This window comes from Fulmarus glacialis, unplaced genomic scaffold, assembly GCF_000690835.1.
Source record: "Fulmarus glacialis isolate BGI_N327 unplaced genomic scaffold, ASM69083v1 scaffold722, whole genome shotgun sequence".
Classification (NCBI taxonomy): Eukaryota; Metazoa; Chordata; class Aves; order Procellariiformes; family Procellariidae; genus Fulmarus; species Fulmarus glacialis.
In genome coordinates, this window is record NW_009195723.1 from 127468 (window position 1) to 149348 (window position 21881).

Consider the following 21881-nt stretch of genomic DNA (forward strand, 5'->3'; position numbering starts at 1 on the left):
GACAACCCCAAAGTCCTCAGCCGCTCCTCATAAGGCCATTCCTTCCAGCCCTTTCACCAGCTTTGTTGCCCTCCTCTGGACACATTCAATGACCTTCACAACCTTCTTAAATGGTGGGGCCCAGAACTACACATACTCGAGGTGAGGCCGCACCAACACTGAATACAGCGGGATCATCACCTCTTTCGTCTTTGATGCACCCCACGGTGCAGTTTGCCCTCTTGGCTGCCAGGGCATGAATGCATGCCGTGGCTTCCTGCAGCTTTACTGAGTCTTGCTGATCGTCTGGAAGCCCTCCAAGGACCTTGTGTGAAACACACAGATAATCAAAACCAACAAACAAATGAGACTTTGCTAAAGATTCTTCCAAATCTGCTGTTTCTCGTGTTTGTCTGAAGAAAATTCAATGTCCTAAATGGTCATCGCAATTGTTTTGGTTTAGGGTGTCACATCACTTTGAATTTTTAACCTGAACTCCACATAACTCAAGAGGTGTACACAAGACTACAGCCACAGACTAAACACTTAGCAAAAATAAGAGTTAAAAAATAAGAAGTGCTGAAATTCATGATATGCTCACACTAATTTTTTCATCCAAAATTTTAAGGACAGACTTGAACGAGACAACAGCGCTAAGCAAAACATGCAAAGCCACTTACGTCCTTATTTCTTTAAACCAGAAAGTTGATATTTTCTCTACTGAAGTCAACTGCTGTTTTAAAATAAATCTATCAAAGACAAAATCATAAACAGCACCAGGCCAACATCTTTTTACCAACACAGAAATGAAGCAAATTGGGCAGGGTACAGAAAAGTGGTCTAAAAACAGTATTCACTAACCCCTCTATAAATACAACCTAGTCTGAAACAGCATATACAGGATTCAAAAGGAAAATTCCCAGTGCTAATGTTTAAGTAATTGTAATTCATAATCTTCCTCTCAGTGCATGCCAGATTTTATGAAGGCTATAAATCTTTAACATTATTGAAAAAAAGTAAGGTCGTGAAGACATACATGCCACACGTATTGGCTCAGAGAAACTAGATTAATCTGCAGCAATAAAAAACGCCAATTCTGCTAAGCCTGATTAAATATTTAGGTCATATTGTTTCTGTAGCAGAATTTGAAAAATGCACAGCAAATAACATCTTACGCTGAGTTTGAAGACTTAATCACCGTACTTTCAAATGGGAGTTATGCTACAACATGACTCTATGGGAAAGCCAATACAAAAGCCTTTTAAAAAAACCAAAAAAAACCCAAAACAAAACAATGATGAAAGTAGAAGCTAATTAAACTAGCACATATTAATCAGCACCCCAAACTATCTGTACACATGCAAGGAGAATGTCGTGACGCGCTACGAAGATTTTACTACTGTTCATGTTAGATAACTTATGTTCTAGGAAGTCCTATTAGTCATTACTCTTATGTTCCCAAAGACAAACCCAAAATACATTCTGTACTCAAATACTACATCAATGATGACAACAATTACTAGATCATCCATTCCGTAAGAATGGTTAATTTATTCTCTGCCTAAAATATCACCTATTAATATTATTTCATACAGTATAAACAGCAGAAAGGCAAACTGTCAAAAGCCTATCTGCCTTCTTGCCAACAGTAAAATACATCCTATACATCTTGCCCAAAATTCTAATTTTGGGCAAAAGTTTTTATTTCTGTTTAGTACTCTGCCGTTGGTGACAGGAACTGTGGTACTGATGAACCGCAATAGAAAGAATACTATGTATTTGTTTTTTAGTACCAAGACTATTATGAGATTGACATGCATATGTCCACAGAAGGGTGGTTTGGGGTTCTTTGCGGTGGGTTTCTGCCACTGCGGTGGTAGCACAGTTAAACTGCTTAAGGTACAATAAAAGTCAGTACTTGGGGTGCAGGAGATTGCATTGGCCTTTACCATACTAGAACACTTAAAACAATTCCTCCTTTTTCAGCCAGTTTCTTCTTTTTTTTTTATTATTCTCACCTTAGAGTCATAATTAAGGTTGAAAGGGACCTTACAAGGTCTCTAGCCAAACCTCCTGCTCAAAGCAGGGTTAACACTGAATCCGGACCAGACCAGGGTTTTGTCCAGTTGGGTCTTGAAAGTCTCCAGGGACGGGAAGAGACTCTACAACTTCTCCGGGCTGCTGGGCCAATGCTTCCCTGACCATGAAAATCTGTCTTCTTCCATGAGGCTGGAACCTCCTGACTTCAATTCACGACCGTTCTCTCTCATCTTCCTGCCACACACTTCTATAAAGTGCCTGGCTCCATCTTCTCAGTAACCTCCTCCTATGTGTGGGAATGCTGCCTAACCCTTTCTCTGAAACTCCTGCTGTAGCCTTGTCCCGAAGCCTTCTCTTCTCCAGGCTAAACAAGCCCAGTTCCCTCAGCCCATCTTCCTACACCAAGTCCTCCAGCCCCCAACCGTGGCAGCCCTCCACTGAACTTGCTCCAATTTAGCGACACCTCTCCTATGTCCAGGGGCCCAAAACCTGGGCGCAGTTCTCCAGATGTGATCCAACAGACAGTGGTCTTGCAATGGCATGAGTCAACTCTCACAGCGTGCCCAGATGTGTTTCACCAGGTCGCAGGGACATGTATGTGTCAGTTCTCAAGTAATCCCTGACTTCAGCCTTTTTCACTAACAGCACAGAACAGAGAAGCATGAAAATTATTTAAATACTTAAGAAGCGATTATTTGTGATAATGTGTCACAGACGTAAGTTCCCATGCCCCGAAGCAGCACTCTGTCACAGTGCTGGCCAAATGTACATGACAGGCTTATGAGAGGAATATTATCTTTATGCACGAAAGTATTTCTAGTGAAGAAGGTCAAGGAAATGAAAATCAAACAAGTTCTGGAGATGTTTGATAGACTGAAAATCAAATGATAAATATATGAGATTCTTCTATAGAAAGGCCAAATTACCTCTGTACAGATGAAGTTCTATCAAAAAGAACAAAAGGATTTGTATATTAGAAGCAGACACAAGCAACTGATGACCCATAAGAAAAAAAGATACAAAAGAGCTCAGAGGAAGTATCTATTCAGTACTGATGTTTCAGACAAAGAGCGAAGGCTTTAATCATCCAGATGCACATATCCCTAGCAGCTTAAGAGATGCTACTAGGGGAATGTTGCTTTTGAAACCTCCTGTGCTTTTATCCTTTGGCTAGACACTTGTGATAATTCACAGGCTCTGCACAGGGATTACAGGAGATGCCTACGACACTCGCGTTAACGCAGACATTTGCATCTCAGTCTGCGTGAATCTGAAAATCCTCCGGCGGGAGACAACGGCTAGAGCACCGCAAGGAGTTGGCAGCGCTTGTCCGAGCCCTCGCCCTGTTCCGCAGCAGGATCCATCCCATCTGAGCCCATGTAAATTGTGGTATTTGGAGAAAGACCTACTTGTGGACCCAAGAACTCAATTAATGAGTTACAGAAACATGTCTCTACACAACTTCACAGCAAATTTATTTATTCATTGCAGAACTAAGTGTATCTACTTAACCTAAAAGCCTGTTCTTTCCTAAACTTGCTGAAGGCCATTACCATTAAAAAGGTTGAGTCATTCAACAGTTATAAAGACCTGATGCACATTCAAGTTGTTAAATCCTGATTCTTTCTTCTGTACCTATAGTTTCACCCTTCATTTAGAAGTGTCAGATGTTTCAAAGTGCAACATTCTCTTTGCAAGCCATGCAAACTACGGTGAAAGTATATGGCGGTGGGAAATACCTTGGCTTGAGTACTACTCAAGACTCAGAAATTTCATAAACTGTTATCTCATATTCCTAAAATCAGTTAGGAGGCCTGTTTGAAAATCCTCAGTTAAGTGTGGGGTCTGAATGAACTCAAAATTTCCATGTGTGGTGGAAAGGAAGGGTTTCATGAGCAATTTGGAGGGCACTGACACAGTTCAGTTGGGTGTTACCAGTAACTGCTCTACTTCCCTCCTTGCAGCACTCATACCTATCCTGGCTTCACACACCTGGAGAGAGAAATTAGTTCACTGAACTGCAAAGCTGGAAAAATGTTAGACATATATAATGACATCAGTTAAAATATGAAATAAGCAGCACCCTGACAAGGAAAAAAAGAAGTATAATCAATGCTATATTTTTGTTTCATACTAATGCTTACTTACAGCCATAATACTATTTTAGTTTGTCAGATAAATCCTTGTAAGTTCATTACTCATTCATTTCTTTAGATCATAGTCCACAGTTTTTTCCAAAGAGAAAATTTCTAAAAAGGAAAGAGTACACGTTGTATCTGAATGAAGCGGTTGGTTAATGAGCCAAATACCCTGCAACTAAAGATAAAAGACAGGTTCAAGCAAGTCATTATCTTGAGTCACCTCTATTTCTGTTAAGGAACACTGTCCTATAAATACGTTCCATTCAAAACAAACTGAGAAGACAAGACTGCAGTTTCTAGGACTCTACTAGAATAGCAAATAATAAGTTTCTAAAAGACTATTAGAATCCCCTTGTTTTTTTAAATCTCAGAAAATCTTATCCAGGATAATTTATTGCTATAAAACAGTCGTCTTAAAATGCAAAAACTGTAAGATTCACATCTTCAGTGTACTGTACATTAGACACCCAAATCCCAAATAATACAGAAGGATACAACCCAGTAAGCATTTTAGTGGCATTAATCTTTTTTTCCAGGCCAGCTAAAAGAAATCAAAATTGCACTAGCAGGACTGGAATAATGCTGCTAGCTCTCTCATTTTTGCTTCCTTTCACTGTTAAACGTGCAGAAAACTTAAATGACACAACTCAGAACCTCACCCTACTCTGCAAATTCATCTGTAAAACGACACTATCACAAAAATAGTTATTTCTCTACAGGTTTCCTCAAATATTTTTTCCTCTCCATCATAACAGATTTGCAAGACCAATAGTTTTAAAAGCTGGAAGGTTCCACCAAGAAAGAAAAGTTTAACTCCCCATTTTATCTTTGACTATTACCAAACTGTACTGTTTCCAAAGAGCTTATATGGCACAATAACTATGAATGGGCCATTCATAATAATTAAACAATGGGACTGTCTACCTCCAAACTGCAGCTCTCCGTTGCATGCAAGTATCTGTGTGATGCTCTAGATTCCCTGCAATAGGTAACAAGACTTCAATAAACTTCAGTTCTACGGCCAAGATTCTGTGCTAAGTTGCGTCACGTTCGTTTAATCACACATTCTGCCTAGAGATGACTTGCAGCTTGTCAGACACTGAAGTACCGCACAATTTCCTGGATGGCAGAAGACTAATGAGATGTCGTAATGACTTCCCCCCACAAAATGACAGGATTACCACGATGGCTACGTCTTACAAGACAGAGACACAAAAAGTGGTCAAGGGAAGAGCTTGTCCAAAGTTGAACTTTTAGAGTGGTACGTATTTAGATATTAAAAACCTTTTTAAGCTGTATCAACAATCCACAATGGTATATTTAAGGAGTCCTGTGCCATGATATGCAGAGCGGAGGATAACACAGTGCAACCACTCTGCTTCATGTGAGAAGACCCTGAGACAGACAGAAGCAACAGTTTGCCCAAGACCCCTTTGTGGTTCACACTGATCCAATCTATCTCAAAATAAAGCTGTGAGTCTGTCCATCTGGGAAGTCTCCATAACCCGTGAGCTCGGGGGTCCCGGGCTCCCAGCACTTCTAATGGCATGCAGGGCTTTCAACTGCTCATGCCAGATGGGGGACAAGGGCATTACTGTCCCATCAGGTGCCCACTCAGAATCCCCAGCAGGTTCAACCAGGCTTAAACCAAGTTCAATGATATGTCCACGTTGGAAACAGCTGATAGCAGCCTAAAACCTCAACTCCATATGTTACACACAGGCAAAAACAGGCGAGGCCACATGGAGTACTCCTCTTTCTGTTGATACAGCTAAAGCAGCAATTTAAAACGTTTGACCAAACTACACTGAATGCATAGTAACAAAGGATGCTTCATTCCTTTTAAAAATTAACTTAATTACATTTACTTTGCTAAGTCATACCAGCAAGAGGACATTTACCACTAGTATTCTTTTCCCCCTTATCTGAACAATTGTCGTCTCCCCTTTTGTCACAGCCTTTCCTACTAATTGCAATGACACCTCCCAATTTTGGAACAGCTGATCAGCTTATAAGATTCCCCACAGCTAATCTAGGTCAACAAGCTACTAATAAGGCCAGCATATGTTTCTTTTATTTAACGCTGTTGAGATCTTTATAAATTGCTTCTGTCTCCCAACAAAAGCCACTTCACAGATTCGGGAACCTCCGTATGTGTAAGGTGTAACAGTGACACAGTGGAGAATGAAGAGCATAAAAAGCATCTGCAAATAGACCAGCGTGTCTGTGCCTGTGAGCAGCTCGTGAAAGAGCAAGCCAAAGCTACCCAAGGTTGACCAGTTGACACAAAAATCTCTCCAGGTATCCTGCTGTGCACACAACTTCTACTCCTGACAGTCCGCAGATTAAAACCAAAGTTCAGACTCAGTGGCTTAGAGCTGTTTGATCTTCCATTCCCACAGTGTTCTCTTTCAAACACAGCCTGAACATGAGAATATCATGAAGGCCCTTTTCTGAGAAGCCATTAATTTTCACACTACTTGGAACATCTAATAAAAATGGGATTATCATTTTTGTAACATACTGCACTGCATGGGGAGGGGGGGAGAATCTCATAAAGCAGTTTTTCGTAAATAGAATATCATTTTATATCCAGGTTAGATAACAACTGTTTTCTCCTCCAAACTAAAATGCTACAAAACTATTTCAAAGTTAAGAAGCATTAAAAGCAAAATGTCTTTGAGGTTTTGAATTCTTATTTTTGAGGCAATGTCAACCAGTAATTCTGTGGCCTTCATTCTGAAGAGAATTTATTGCTAAAATCTAAGGCATACAGCACATGGTAAATGCCACCAAAGTGAAGGACACAGGAAAAAAAAAATCAACAAAAATATTTCAAAGTAACAAATTCATCAGGCAGAGCACTATATGGCAATGAAAGTTTGCTGGGATGAACAGGTCGTTTTCTCCTGCTTTAAAGCAAACACAGAAAATCAAACAAGCAGGTTGAGTTGCAGATAAATCACCCAAAGTCGAATACACAGAAAAATGCTTCTTCCCTGTTTATTTCAGTGACATGATGTCTGCATGAAAATACTCAGGGACAGGAATTACAGAAAGCCACTGTTTGTACCGACAGGTCCCCCAAAAGTACCGAATTAGAGACCAGGGCTGCAGGGCATCCTGCACACTCATGGCCTGCACCATGAGCACCACCAAGGAAATCCAACATCAGCCCGACGTTAAAAACACCCCTCTTGTTTAGAAAACTTAGAAAATAGTCATACAGTTGCGATAACTTTCATTAAGGTAATTTCCTTCTAGCACAACTACAATCCATGTGTGATGCAAAAGAGGAGAAAAAGTTATCTATCATTCTTGAACAGCTCAGACCGGAGATATTTACATTTCACTACCAGGGACCTGTGACTCTGCCCCTCCCAATATCTGCAGAGTTTACATATCACTATGTCGCTATATATTTCACTCTATATTTTTTAGTGAAACTGTCTTTTTCTTTTCTTTTGGTTACAAAAAAGGAAGAGGCAAGCTGATGCTCAGAGAGTTCAGTATTTAACAGCTCTGGCCACACGCCATTAATTCCAAGAACCCCTTTCAGAGATCGATCTTTTATTATTGTATAATTTGACTTGTGAAGTCTCTTGATGTACACTGGTGTGAGAACAGAAGCAGCCTCTTTTCTCTAGGGTTTGCTATTATGGAAACTCCTCTATTATGATTAAGAGATCAGTAAACTGAGATTTAATTTAATGGTCCAATTAAGATTTGAACCCAGAATATAAAAGGCTTGTCTATTGATCGTTCTTATGGTGGCATTAAAAAGCTGCTACCGAAGGCCAGGCTCCCAGTGTGCCTGGTATGATGCAAACCCGCACATTTCAAAGCATCCTCGGAGCCATGCAGCTCTAGGCAACAGAAATCCCTTGTTACAACAGTACCAACAGAGAAGTAATGCAGCGAGCAGGAACTAGTTTTCATATTATGTGTTAACAAAGGTATAGGTTGGCTCTTATGCTCTAAATCTACCACTGGCTTCTTACTAGTATTATGTAAATTGATTACTGAAAACTGAAAGCTGACGTTTCTAAAATCAAACTTTTCCAAAATAAGGTTTCATAGGGTCAAAGAGTTCCACCCCTAAATTCAGAACAATTTTAGGAAACTTCCTATCTGGAAAATGGCTCTAATTTAACACCATTCATTCGCCTGCTGTAAGAAAGAAGGCAGAAAGATGAATTTAATAGACGTATTGCATACCCTATTCACCTAATTGCTGTCGCCCAATTCACACACCTCATTTAAAATCTGAAATGCTTACTACGCTAAAATTTCACCATTTAAAAATCACAATTCCTGTATGAGAAGCAACTTTTCTGTTCCTATACTTACGTTTTCAAATAAGAATTAAAAACAAATGAGAATTAGAAACCAAACAGCTTTGAAGCATTCATGCAGCAACTGGCTTTTTTTTCAAGTTTTTCTCCTTAAGAAGTGCCTTTGATTTGGGTAACTCAATTTCACTAGTTTTCTGCACCAACTGTCCCATTGCTATTCTCCAGCGAAAGAGGAAGCTATATGTTAAAGAGCTTCCCGAAAGCACCACGGACATCAAAGAAAAAAAAGGCAGGAAAACCAGAATGCTGAGTGTAAAGCCATGTGGGAGAGAAATTTGTTTATCTTCCTATGTGAGCAGCCTAATGAGTTTCGAGCTAGCAATTACATCTCATTATTGGCTGTTAAAAATTTAACATTATTGTTAAAAAATTTTGTTAAGCAATTGGTAAATTCTAATTTCACCACATTCACACACTAACAATTTCAGATTTTCCAGTTGAATGTGGCCCCTAATAAGCAGGTCAGATCACACATGTCTTGCTGCCGCATAAACATTTTTCTTCTTTGTGAACACACATATTGGACTATTTGAATAAGCAACTGCCTGGCAAACTCAAAATGTTTTCTGCTCTATACACAGAGATCCTTGTTGAAGAAAGCTTAGGTTTAAAAATACTTCACCAATATAAATAAATTAAAAAAAAAAATTTTCAATGAATAATCATAGGCCAGGAAAAAAAGACCATGGAAGCAGAAGGAATTAACACATGCGTTACAGAGTCATCATCATTCTGCCAAACACAGCGACGTGAAAAATTTGATTCATTTCCTCTTTATCCCTATTTTATAAAAGCAACAACTGACATAATCTAGAGGAAAGAAGAGAGAAGTAATACACTTTCTTCTTTTAAGGACAATGCAATATGAAAATGGACAATAACAATTAATCTGATTACGTACAGCCTACAAAAAGGTAGGGAGAAAGTATAGTCAGGAAAAATAAAATGTCATCCACTCCATCAAACAACACGGGGAACGTTACAAAGCTGTGCAATTCTATAAAGGTGACTGATAAAGAAAAACACTGGAAGAAAAATTTAACCACTTTATTAAGGGACATTGTGAACTAACCAAAATTCAAATTCACAAACCCAACAGATATTTATACAGTAAGCAAACCCCATTCTTGGATAAGCAGTGAACTCTCTTCTGCAAATGAACTAGCATTGATTTCTGTAAACCCAAGCACTCAAGGATTATACCAGCACCCAAGAACGAGGCACACATTTAAATGATTAATAATTGTGTGCTAAAACAGAAGAAAGATTTCATGGCAAATGTTTTTACAATTCACTTTTTAACCTGGAGTTACTGTTTTAATCACAAAAGTACTCTGACAATTTTACTTAGAGCAATTCGGGCCATCACTGAAAAAACGGCTGATAAAATTGAAATCATTAGACTCTGGATGCACATTACTCCATATTTTAATAAACTAGCTACACGGTTTCATATGCAGGAATATAAAATATGCAGTTACATGCATCTATTATCAAAATTCAGAGACTTCCTTAGGAAAAAGTCAAGTTAAAAGACTAGTTATGAGAAATGCATTTTCTCCTCACACCATACCTGTTTTTCACTCCGTAGCATTAACTACAGTAAGCTTTTTTCCTCATCCAGCATCAAATTTGCTAATCAAAGCTACTTGCAGCTGGTAAGTACTTAATTATTGCAGTAGCAATACAATGTTTCTAGAGAAACCCACACATTTCAACTTAAAGACAATTTTTAATCCAGCATAATCTTAAACTGAGCTCAAAAGGTGCAGTTTAAAGCAACATCATGCACTCTTATTCTTAAAGAACTGTCATAAATATTTTCACTCAAGAAAATCCAGCCAGACTATAAGAGGAAACAGTAGTAGAAAAATAAAATTACTAACATAGAAATCCATGAAACAAATTATTTGGCTGGGAAGGTGAAACGTCAAATAGAGTGGCACATATCAGAATAGATGGGAATTTCTCTTGGTAGCTTACGAAACATAATTGACTCTACAAAATGATGAAGACACTGTTGAAGAATGCAAAGAGAAAGAAGGGTTTCAGCCTCCTCTCAGATGAGAGAAGGCAGACTTGGGGAACCACAGCAGTGCAGTCATCCTTTACAAGCATGGATATTTAAGCACGCTACTTAGAACTCCATTTAAAAAAGAAGGAAAAAACCTAACATTGAACTACTCCAGTGCCCAGCATCATGCTCCAGGATATCCTACAGCATTCATCACCATCAGTTTCCAGGCTGGCTGACCAGTCAGAAGTAGGGTTACTATCTCTGCTTCTTCCAGACGGCAACAGAATCAGCACGGCCGGCTTTACGTCTCGCGCTTTGCTCTCATAACAGGTATAGCAGGGCTACGATGACAATCAAGCATAACATACTGCAGCCTATAGCATGCACAAGCTAAAGTCTCTGATCTGTATCTCTTCTAAGCACACCTTTTTTCCTAATTCCACTTGACTCCTATGAGCACCAGGAGGATGACAGAAACGTTTCTTCATATCATTCCCTGAATCCCACTGAGCTCTCTACGATAGCCAAAGAAATCAACAAAATATGACACTGATAGAATTACATGCCATCTTTAAGTTCCTTAAGTCATCCTAACGGGGAGAAGTGCAATGATAAACTATTCTCAGTGGCTCACACAGCCCTGGATGTGAATAGCTGTGGTGATAGTGTAGAAAAAAAAGAAAACTGGATAGGGTTTCTAGCCCATAAAGTCATTTAATGTTAAACGTGCATGTCTAATTAGTGAGGTGTATGGCAACCTCTAGTGGTATATGCCTGCTTAGAAAACAGCAAACATTCCAATATATGAAGCTATAGGAAAAGCATTTGCCTTAAGTAATCAGTCTTCGTCTTGTCACTAATTTTGTTAGAATGGCATGGTGATGAGATGTCAGAATATAGCTGTTCAGGGAAAGACGCTCCTCTTCATTTCCAAGTGTCACACATCCTAGAGCAGGCAGGCTAGCTGCAGAAAAGCTGAATATCATGAAAGCTGTTTCCAAATAGATTAAAGGAATTAATGCCAATGGACTTGCAGTTTTAAGTGACAAATGGAATACCTGCACTAATATGCCAGTTAGGTGCGTGGCTTTACTTTTGGTAATTGTACTTGTAGAATAGAAACCAAGCAAAGGGAAAACCTCCCCTCATTGCAGGTATGTAACACTCCACCTGGCTGTGCTTTGTTGCTTAGAGACTATACAGCCACCTCTGGCAGTCAGTTGTGACAATAATGACATCAACACACATTTTATTTTTTTATAATAGTCTACCAATATAATTTAAAGATACTACAAATGTCAGCACTCCACAAATATGAGAGAGACACAGTGCAGTGCAATATCACCCTTGGCACTATGCTGATAAAATAGCTCTGTGTAATTAAAAACAAACCAGTGGTAACAGCGGATAGAGAAGGGAAGGATCTCAAAGTCAGGGCAGTCTACAATAGAGGACATCCAACATTAAATGAATACTGCCCTGGATCTTATTATAAAACATCTATTACATCTATTTTTACTTCCAGCAGCTGCTTGTGATAGATTTATACAAATCTGTCAATTTTCATGCTTGCTGGAACCTGATACAAATTACCCAACATTATGAAGTTGTATTTTACTGAGCTCTTAAGTACACTATATTGAATATTCTCAGCTAATTCTTTCATAGAAAATAGTCTTCAGAATTTAACACAATTGACAGTCTCTGCTCAGAATAGGATTAGGAAAAAGCCTGCATGGAAATGGAATTACTTCTCACATTAAGGAAGGAATCATTAGAGCATCTGGTGAGGCTTAAATTGTGACTGTTGTATTGCTAAGCAGATTTTAAGCTAAGTGTTTCACAGCTACTTAATTTAAAAACCTATACCCTAAAATACTTCATGTAATATAAAGTACCATCTTCTTTTTAGGCTTTTTCTTCACAGAAAACACTTTTTCATTATGAATACTGTGGTTTATTCTCTCAGACGCTTGCACTCTGATGGCAGAACCAGAATAGGAATTTAAATATAAAAATTCTGCTCTGGCATCATGGAGCAAGCCGAGTCTATCAGTGCTGGCTAAATTTAATAATAGTGGCTAACAGACTTCATAAGGTAGGAAAAGGAAGGACAATGTATGCCTCAAAACATCAATCTCTTATGAAACATATGTGTTTATTCCTATTGCTTTTCTTGCTAACTGAAACTTTGTAACAAATCTGTGTATTTTGAGAGGAAATGAGGTTAAAATACTTCCTTTATGGTGCTTAAGCCTGCCAGGGAACCCAAGGTTGTAAAGCTCCTGAGAAGAAAACGTTACCATACTAGCAGTAAAGTCTTACGGGAGACAGGCTGCCCCTGGAACTGACTCTTCCCTCCAGCCTGCCCACGTCCTAGCCCCACAGGACATTTCACCACAGATTTTAATACATTTTTATAGTAGGGTCTTTTGATTTATAAGCAATCATGATCATAGTGACAAATTAAATCCCAGACGTGGTGGCCGGTTTTGCCTATTGTCCAGATGTACAGTTTTCTACTTGCACAATAAGATCTTCGGTCAACGTTACACATAAAAACTGAGGGGAGTGGGGTGGGAATCAAATATATTCCCTAACTCTCCTCTTGTTTTTCTGTTTTAAATTTAGATTCACCTCCTTCATTACAATTTCTACACTATAGTAATATGGAGCGTCTGGCTACAACAAGACAGAAGCTTAAAAATAACAGCGTGGAATATCTTTGGACTATGTAAGAATATCATATTATATATGATATATCATATTGCCTTTTTTTTTTTGCTTTTTCAGTTGATGAGTATGTCCATTTTCTGTACCTATCCTTACATTATATCCAACTACAAAAATACAGCTCCAACCCTGCTGGCACCCAGTGGTTGGCATACCCAGCATCCTTCTCAGACTGCTATCCTGCCACACCACAGTTGGTTGGATATTGTTTGGTTATTATTTATAATACTGCCCAGCTCAGATCCCATGCGAAGTCTCTCTGCTAAAAGCCATACAGAAACCAACCAACAGTAGCTACTAAGAGCTTACATCTTTGGAAGCACTAAGAGTTTCGAATATGCCAGTACTATGTGTTTGCTCTAAGGTCTCTCTTTCTATCTGGCACATTTCAAGTGTGGCTTTGTTAGTCCTTCACACAATAAAAAATAGATAATTTGACAGACAATTTCAATGTGACAGAAGTTTTCTGTCATTCACCCCTATTGACTCCTTTCCGCATGCATCAGTGTTAAGTAACAACAGAAGTCTGTCTGCCTTCAGTAAGAATATCAGCACAATTACTTCACAACTAAAATCAAGCAGCAATGTTAAAGTCTCATTGTGACTATGCATGTCTAGAGACATGATGAATAAGGCACCCAAACATCACAGCAGATTATTGCAACGTTGCATACATGGAGTGCAAGAGAATTTCTGGGTGTTGCACGTCCTTCCTTGGGTCCTGAGATGGATCTTAAACATCAGGGAGTCAATCTGCATCAAAGATGCCATTACAGATGTAAAAACCGCATGTGAGAAGGCTGGAAAAGGGTGGTGCAGGGAGGAGCCTCACAGCACATAAAGGCTCCTTCTACGTTTCTGAGTTTTAAGGTCGAGGTGAGACGTGTATGCAAAGGTACTGAGGTTGCTGCTTCTCTACTGACGGCTGCCACCTCTTCTGGTAAGCCAGCAGACCACATCCTTAGCCATTTCATAACCCAATTAGATCAAAATAATCCAGCTGAGCTTACTTTGAACCACGAGTTTAAATTTTGAACAGTAGATGCCCATAAACTCAGAGCATTTTGACAAAAGCCAAGCCACACAGAAATACACATGCAGTTACGCTAGATAACTACAAGGTTACTGAGTGGTGGTACCAGCCGGCTGTAACAGGACTAGCAAGATAACCTCTTCCTGGCCCAAATATAACCCGAGGAACACATCTTGCTGTGGTCTGCGGAAACAGCAGTAGAATAAAATGGAACAAAATCAGAAACCAGGAACATGGGAAAAAGCTCTGAAGTGGAAAACAAAGTATCACACTAAAAACCAGACCACGTTTTTGAGCATCGAGGTAGCGTATCTCACACCACGCTAGGATCTATGATTTCAGAGGCCAACGTTTGCAAATGCTTGGAAAACTCAGACTCCATGTCTATGATCTGAGAAATGAAGAGAGCAGGTATTTAAGACAATGTCTGTGATACTAACGGGAAAACAGGGCGAATGTCAAGCAGGGAAAAGGTAATGGCAGAATGCATTCATTCTGGTTACTTGTTCATACTTTTACAACCAACCATTTCCAAAAGAGAAGGGGCTCGGAGAGAATTAAATCCTAAAGTGCACTGGTTTAAGAACAAGATGTATCTCTTGCTAACCCAGTCCTTCACAAAGTGTACAGACACGCAATTATCTTTTTTTTTTTTTTGGCACACTGTCTGTACTTGACAAGCACTATAACAGTTTATTCCAGATCGCATTAACAAGGACCTTCCCAGTTTCCCTTGGAGCATGGAGCGGGGCTGGCTGCCAAAGTAAGAAGGATGCCTGATGCATGATTACCTGCCTTTACAAAGTGGTCTGCAGCACAGATACAAAATACGAAGGACCAACTTCAATATCTGCCTCTTTAAAGTTATGGCCCCGTTTTCAAACCAGAACAGATATTGACTATTTATTACTATGCAAGCTAATAAAGTTTATCACTTGAAAAGCACGGGTGTAGGTTTTATTACCCATATTTGTAGGGCCCTATTACAAAATGATCATTGCGTTATGTCTGATGTAACAAATAGACCTTTTTCCAAATATGAAGGAAGAAGTAAAGCAAGTTGAAAATCCAGTCTGCATAGTACTTGAGAATCACCACTCAGTGCATTTTTATAATAACGTGATACATGACTAAAAAAAACCATAATTCACACCAATCCCTGAAAGCCTTCCGGTTTGAAAGCAGCTACCGAGCTGTTCTGTTACGAGAATCAAAAGTCAAAAGTTTCTCAGACAGAGAAACTAATATTTTTTGTGCATTCAGAACAGATTCAAGTATAAAGCAAATAAGATTTATTCTGGGATTATTTAGTTATTCAGCTATCATGTTAGCTATTTAGTTCATGAGTATCTATGAAGGCATATAAAATTCAAGTTCCTCTGCTCCTGAGTTTCAGCAAAGATAAGTTTCAAGAGAAGTCTATTTCTGAAGTTTTATATTTACCTGATGATCCTCTGAGCGGCATACTGATGAAGTGAGCGGAACTGCGCTGACATATTTGCTAGGGCTGCCAGACAATTTGTATGAAGGTATTTGTCCTGTCAGAAAGAAGAGGAAAGAAAAAAAACACATCAAATTTTCCTTTTGATACACACTGACACCTATTGCAGGAATCATTCAAAAGACTGAGTAATATATCTGGCTTTAAAGCAAATGGTCAAAAGCATATAGCAGAAATGCAAAGTATATATACTTGGTGATGTTTTAAATACATTTTCTTAAAATATAAGGCTTATAAAAGCGTGATTGTTTCATACAGATTTCAGAGTGTGTATGTGTGTATGTATACACACATATGTATATGTGTGTGTCTGCATATCTTTAGCAATGTTGATTTACAATGACATCATAGATGTAACAAATACTGAAAGACATTCTCCTCCTCTCCCTTCCTCTCTCTCCTTTTTGTAGTCTTACCCTAAAATTTTCTGCTTCATAACTCATCTCGCTATTAACTCTTTCAAAGCATTCTATATATCCCACAACTAAAACCATACGATACTTCAGAGATCTGGTCCCCTGGTTAGCATCCCTGAAACCATTTGACCAGATAAGCATTTAAATGATGGCCCTATCAAAGTCAAGGGTTTTCACAGAACCAAACTCGTCCACTTATCCAATCCAACAGGGATTTATTTTCCCTATTCAAGTCTAAAATATGCATTTACATAATATAACAGATGCCAAATCCTACAAATACATGCCAAGAATGTCCTCGTTTCTTCCAATTCTTTTGATCATAAAAGTGAGATCCTTAAGTTTTCCAATTTAAAATACATTTAAATATTTTTTTGCTACTTTTTCATGTAAAAACTTCTGTGCCTTTAATTGTTGAAAATATTCAAAAGTGTATTATATCATGCTTACATATTTGAGATAAGGTATAGAATCAAATGCTTGAAAAATGCACAAAAACAATCTGATACAAGGCTATAAAGTTTTGCTTTGCTAGAGTTCAAAAAGGTTTTAGGGCTCAGTCACTGTCCTACTTCATAAAAACACTAACAATAAATAGAGCTGAAATTCCCACTTCTGAGTAACTGAATAGAGACAAACAACCTATAAGGAATCATTTCTTCTGATCAACTTAAGGAACTTTTCCTTCTCATCTGAAGATGAGCAGTTCAGTGCCTTTAGAGAAACCTACTCAAGGAATTGAATGATAATACAGAAATGGTGTTACAAGTTCAGAACCACTTAAAATCGTGCTTAATACCGCTGATCTTCCCATTCCTTCCCTCCTGTAAATTCAGATGCCAACTGGTTGCACAGAATGAAGAAAATCCCACACCCTGTTTGAAATTTAATTCATGCTGTTGAAGTTAGAAATCCACACTACGTGCGTAAGTGCTACATGGAACTCTTACCCTTGTCCGTGTCATGTTGTACTGGATGGTTCTTATGACGACTAGTATCAGGAGACTCCCAAGTGAGATCTCTGTTAAGACACGCTCAGCATACCACGTGATATTTTTCAATATCTGAAAAAAAAGAACAAAGTTCTTCAGCACCTAAGTCTGAATACGAACATAGACTGGCATTCTTTAAGATAAGTAAATTAGCTTCCAGCCTCAAATGTGACCAAAACCTGTTGTATTCTAAAGCAAGAATTTAAAAAAAAGAAAAAAAAAAGAAAAAAAAAGAGAGAAAAAAAAGACAGACCTCTGCAGTATTATCACCTAGAAGATCTCAGCAACTTTATCATAAGTCATGTGGAAACACACTAAGTGTAGAAAGATGATTACATTTGGCAATCCTCTAATTTCTGTGCCCTGTGCCACCACACTCCTATATTCTTTTTGATCTCACCCTTTACATTTTTTAAAAAGTCTCCAGTTCCACACTAGCCACCTCAATAATGTTGCTAATTCCTTCCCATTTTCCCTCATTACAAGCTGGGCAAGAGGCAGCACGTACAAGCTCTGACTGATCAGCAAGAGCGCACATGCTGAAGGACGCAGGGCAGATCAACAGGTTAACTGTTGACTTCACACCGAAGCCTTTCTCTTGCCAGTGGTGAGGTCTCTTCCCATTAATTGGTCAGAGAAAGTCATCAGCTAGATTAAGAGCTTCATATCTTTCAGTGCTCTCCACTATCAGGGTGGATGAAGTTTACCACCATTTCTGAGTTTATTGCAGAAGGAGAATCAATCCATTAGAGCAGTCAGCCAACCAACCTGCAGTGACATAGCAAACAAATGCACAAAAACTCCCTGCCTAAAAGGACTGGTAAAAATGAGTCAACAGGAACTGCCCTAAAAACATGGAGAAGATCCTCTATAAATTCAGGGTTATGCTGGGTCAAAACAAAAATGTGCTTAACAAGGACTATTCCACACAAAGTTGTCACTCTGTGTAACTTTGATATTTTTGATATATTAAGTACATTTCCATTGAAACTTCATGTTCAGATGTCTTAAAAAAAATCCAAACCCCACCAACCTCATCGATCAACTTCATGAACTAAACTCTTCTCTTAAAAAGTTATATGAAAACACTTCTGACTATATCCCTTCTTCCCACCTCTCCTTTGGATGAGTGAAAAGAATTGTCGCCCTTCACTTTACATCATTTCTGCTTTTAGAATTCCCTCTTCCTCTGACTAATAAGCTCGCTCAGCAAAACCTCTTCTTTCTTTAAGAGAGAGGATGAAAAAGTAGCAACCGATTTCCTATGAGGAGATATGGAGAGCTGGCCTCTGAATGACTTGCAGAAGACAAAGGGAAAGGCAATGCTGGCAACTATTTCAAGCTGCTGATGATTTTATACTATTTACTCCTCTAAGATATACACATTCATATAAAATGTGAGGGAAAGAATCATAATTTTATTTGTAAAAAAGAAGGGGTACCTGGAAAGCAAATTTAAAATCATATATATATATTAATTTAGCAAAATTCTGAAATATTTAAAAAATAGCACTTTCCGAATCTGAAGCCCCATAAAACTACCTAAAAAAAAGAACAATCTACGCAATGATATCTACATAGGCTTCTGAAGGAATATAATACTAAATTCTGCAAAATCTGTGGCAAAATCCGGGCCCAAAGTTTAGGCATCTCATTACGAAGTGTTACACCATAGCATCATCTCTTGGTTGGGTAGTGCAGGACTCTTCCACTACAACTCCCCATTGCCACAGAGAAATGATTCCACATCTGAAAGTAAGAACATTGGTTGTACTCACACATTCAGGTAACCTGGAGAAATGGACAATCAACACATAGGTATTTAGATCTTGTTATTATTTGTTAAAGGTGCAAAACACCACCTTGCCTCATTAGTGGTAATGGCAAAGGGTTACTTCGTTTCCCTGATAGTCAGGTGTTTACAAACAATTGTATGTTGTGTTTTTAAATGATGTAGTCATTTGGTTGCTAATCACTAAAAGAGCACAGAAATGGAATCCAAAAAGGACACCCTGTATTTGCAGTTTCCATAATATTAAATATGTCATTTGAAATTCTGTATTTTATATATTTAAGGGGATTAGTAATTATAGTCATGCACACTGTTCAGCTCATCAAAGGCAGTATGTTAAGCAATCTTTTTCTCTTTGCCTATATTTGAGAAGGAAACAGGACCAAGAGCTATTTTACTAACACAGCTTCTTCTATTCAGCCCAAAGCCTGGATCTGTGCAAACCTTTCTAAATTACAGAATCATAGAATTGTTTAGGTCAAGTCCAACCGTTAACCTAGCACTGCCAAGTCCACCACTAAACCATGTCCCTAAGCACCACATCTACGCATCTTTTAAATACCTCCAGGGATGGTGACTCCACCACTTCCCTGGGCAGCCTGTTCCAAGGCTTGACAACCCTTTCGGGGAAGACATTTTTCCTAATACCCAATCTAAACCTCCCTTGGCGCAACTTGAGGCCATTTCCTCTCGTCCTATCGCTTGTTACTTGGGAGAAGAGACCAACCCCCACCTCGCTACAACCTCCTTTCAGGTAGTTGTAGAGCGCGATGAGGTCTCCCCTCAGCCTCCTCTTCTCCAGGCTAAACAGCCCCAGTTCCCTCAGCCGCTCCTCATCAGACTTGTTCTCTAGACCCTTCACCAGCTTCGTTGCCCTTCTCTGGACACGCTCCAGCACCAAAATGTTCTTCTTGTAGTGAGGGGCCCAAAACTGAACACAGGATTCGAGGTGCGGCCTCACCAGGGCCGAGTACAGGGGCACGATCACCTCCCTCCTCCTGCTGGCCACACTAGTTCTGATACAGGCCAGGATGCTTTTCATGCAATGGAATATGAGTAGGCTAAAAGAATATTAACAGCACAGTTGTCATTGCAGATGACAACTTTTTAAATGGAACATATTTCTTTGAAGAGAAAATTAAAAGTTGTATTATAAAAGAACACTTGAACTAGGAAGTTCTTATTATCTTCCTGACCTTTGTTTCTCTTCCATCAGTCCGCTTTGATATTGAATTTTCTCCATCTTCCCTGTAGTAGGGTTTGGAATATCACCAACATAATCAGCCAACAGACTGCTGTTGACCAATCCTTCTGAACATGAGTTGTAGCAAGGCAGTTTGATGTATTTTACAGTATGCCTATTGCTGAATTTCTTTTCTAGTCAGCAGCCTTAATTTTTGCAGTAAGTTTAAGACAGAGCGCATGCCTCCCACAAAGCCCCATAAACTGAGCAAATGAGTTATACTACAATCTGTGAAGCATCAAAGATCTGAAGCACTACACTGTTTTGAGGACCCAACAGGCACTCAAAACACAGCAGTAATGCAAGTTATATTAGTGTTGCAAACGGAGAGGTTAGACTATAATTGTTTTATGTCACCTACTCTGAAATACATACTCAAAAAGCCCTGTAACCTAGATACAATTCTGTTTCGTTTTATCCATCAACTTGTGCCCTTAAATCCCAAACACGTATGTCACAGGCTCTCTTTGCTTTAAGGGTTACTTTTCATTATCAGTTGGGATCAAGTCCTCCTTCCCTTCCACACCGTACTCCCACCTATACCTTTAAAAGCATTTTTATCAGCTCCAAACACAAAGCAAAGTAAAACCTGTCCTATCAAATACACAGCACGACGACAACAAAGACCTTTGAGAAAGGCATCCAACAGTTCCTCATGCAGTCATGACAGACCTATATGTGATTAATCAGAAACATTCAAAGCAGCAGAATTAAAAGGAAAAAATAAAACTTTTTAAAGGGAGTATTCTCATAGGACTCCTCCTTTGGGGCAGAAAAGCAGCGACCGCCTTCACGTACCTGATCTTCTTGGCTACCCCCAGCTTGATGCCCCCTCTAAGTGCCCGGCTGCCCAGGCCACCCACCCCGACAGCCAGCGAGGCACTTGCTTTTCGAGTACTCCACTGCAGAGCACGCCAAGCTGAGCTCTGCAACGGGTACTGTGGCTTTTCCCAGCATTTGTGATAGGAGTGTTGCTGGCAAAAATCAAGGTATTATTTAACATAAGGCGCTGGGGGATATTATATTTCCCTTAGTATTGTGTAGGATCCTACCGTAAGTAATACTTAATAGTCAAGACATAATTACACATACATTTGATCAAAACTCTTAGTCAATAGATTCTAAAGAAAGACACAAGTGGAAAAAAAAGAATCCTATGGAGCTGGTTCTAGACAAAGGTAATACTTTATAAGTACTACCTTTAAAATGCCTTTTTTTGTTTTGGTTTTGTTTTTTTTTTTAAAAAAACATTTTTTAACATTCCAGGCTCTGCAAATTCCACATGCACCGACATTTTTTCATTTACCTCCCACCCTCATTCTCATCTTAACTCTGTGTCTCCTGAAGCTCTTTCACAGTACAAGAGACATTTGAAATAGCATCTTAATTAGGATTCATCAAACTCTCTCCTCCCTCACTTTATTCCGAGCATACCTGGAAGCCCCTGTTCTGTGAAGTATTTCAGAGAAGATTGCATTTGCCTATGTTGAAAGATCTTGGTGGTTTTTTGAGGAACCTCCTAAAAAGGAGGAACCTCCTAAAAGGATTCTTACCTGTTTATGCTTTGAAAATCATGCATACAAAGGCCTATGCAACAAGAGGTACATCCCAAATATCATTACAGACTAGATATGCTAAA

General features: G+C 39.0%; 1 protein-coding gene across 1 annotated transcript in view; it reads right to left on the minus strand.

Annotated features, from left to right (window-relative positions):
• Positions 1 to 21881, minus strand: part of DYM (dymeclin) — a 136333-nt gene that overhangs the window by 95473 nt on the left and 18979 nt on the right. Inside the window, exons 5-6 of the mRNA XM_009588166.1 lie at positions 17166 to 17279; positions 15742 to 15836 (exon numbers count right to left, since the gene is read on the minus strand). Of these exons, the coding sequence (XP_009586461.1) occupies positions 15742 to 15836; positions 17166 to 17279 (209 nt within the window). The remainder of the gene's footprint in view (positions 1 to 15741; positions 15837 to 17165; positions 17280 to 21881) is intronic.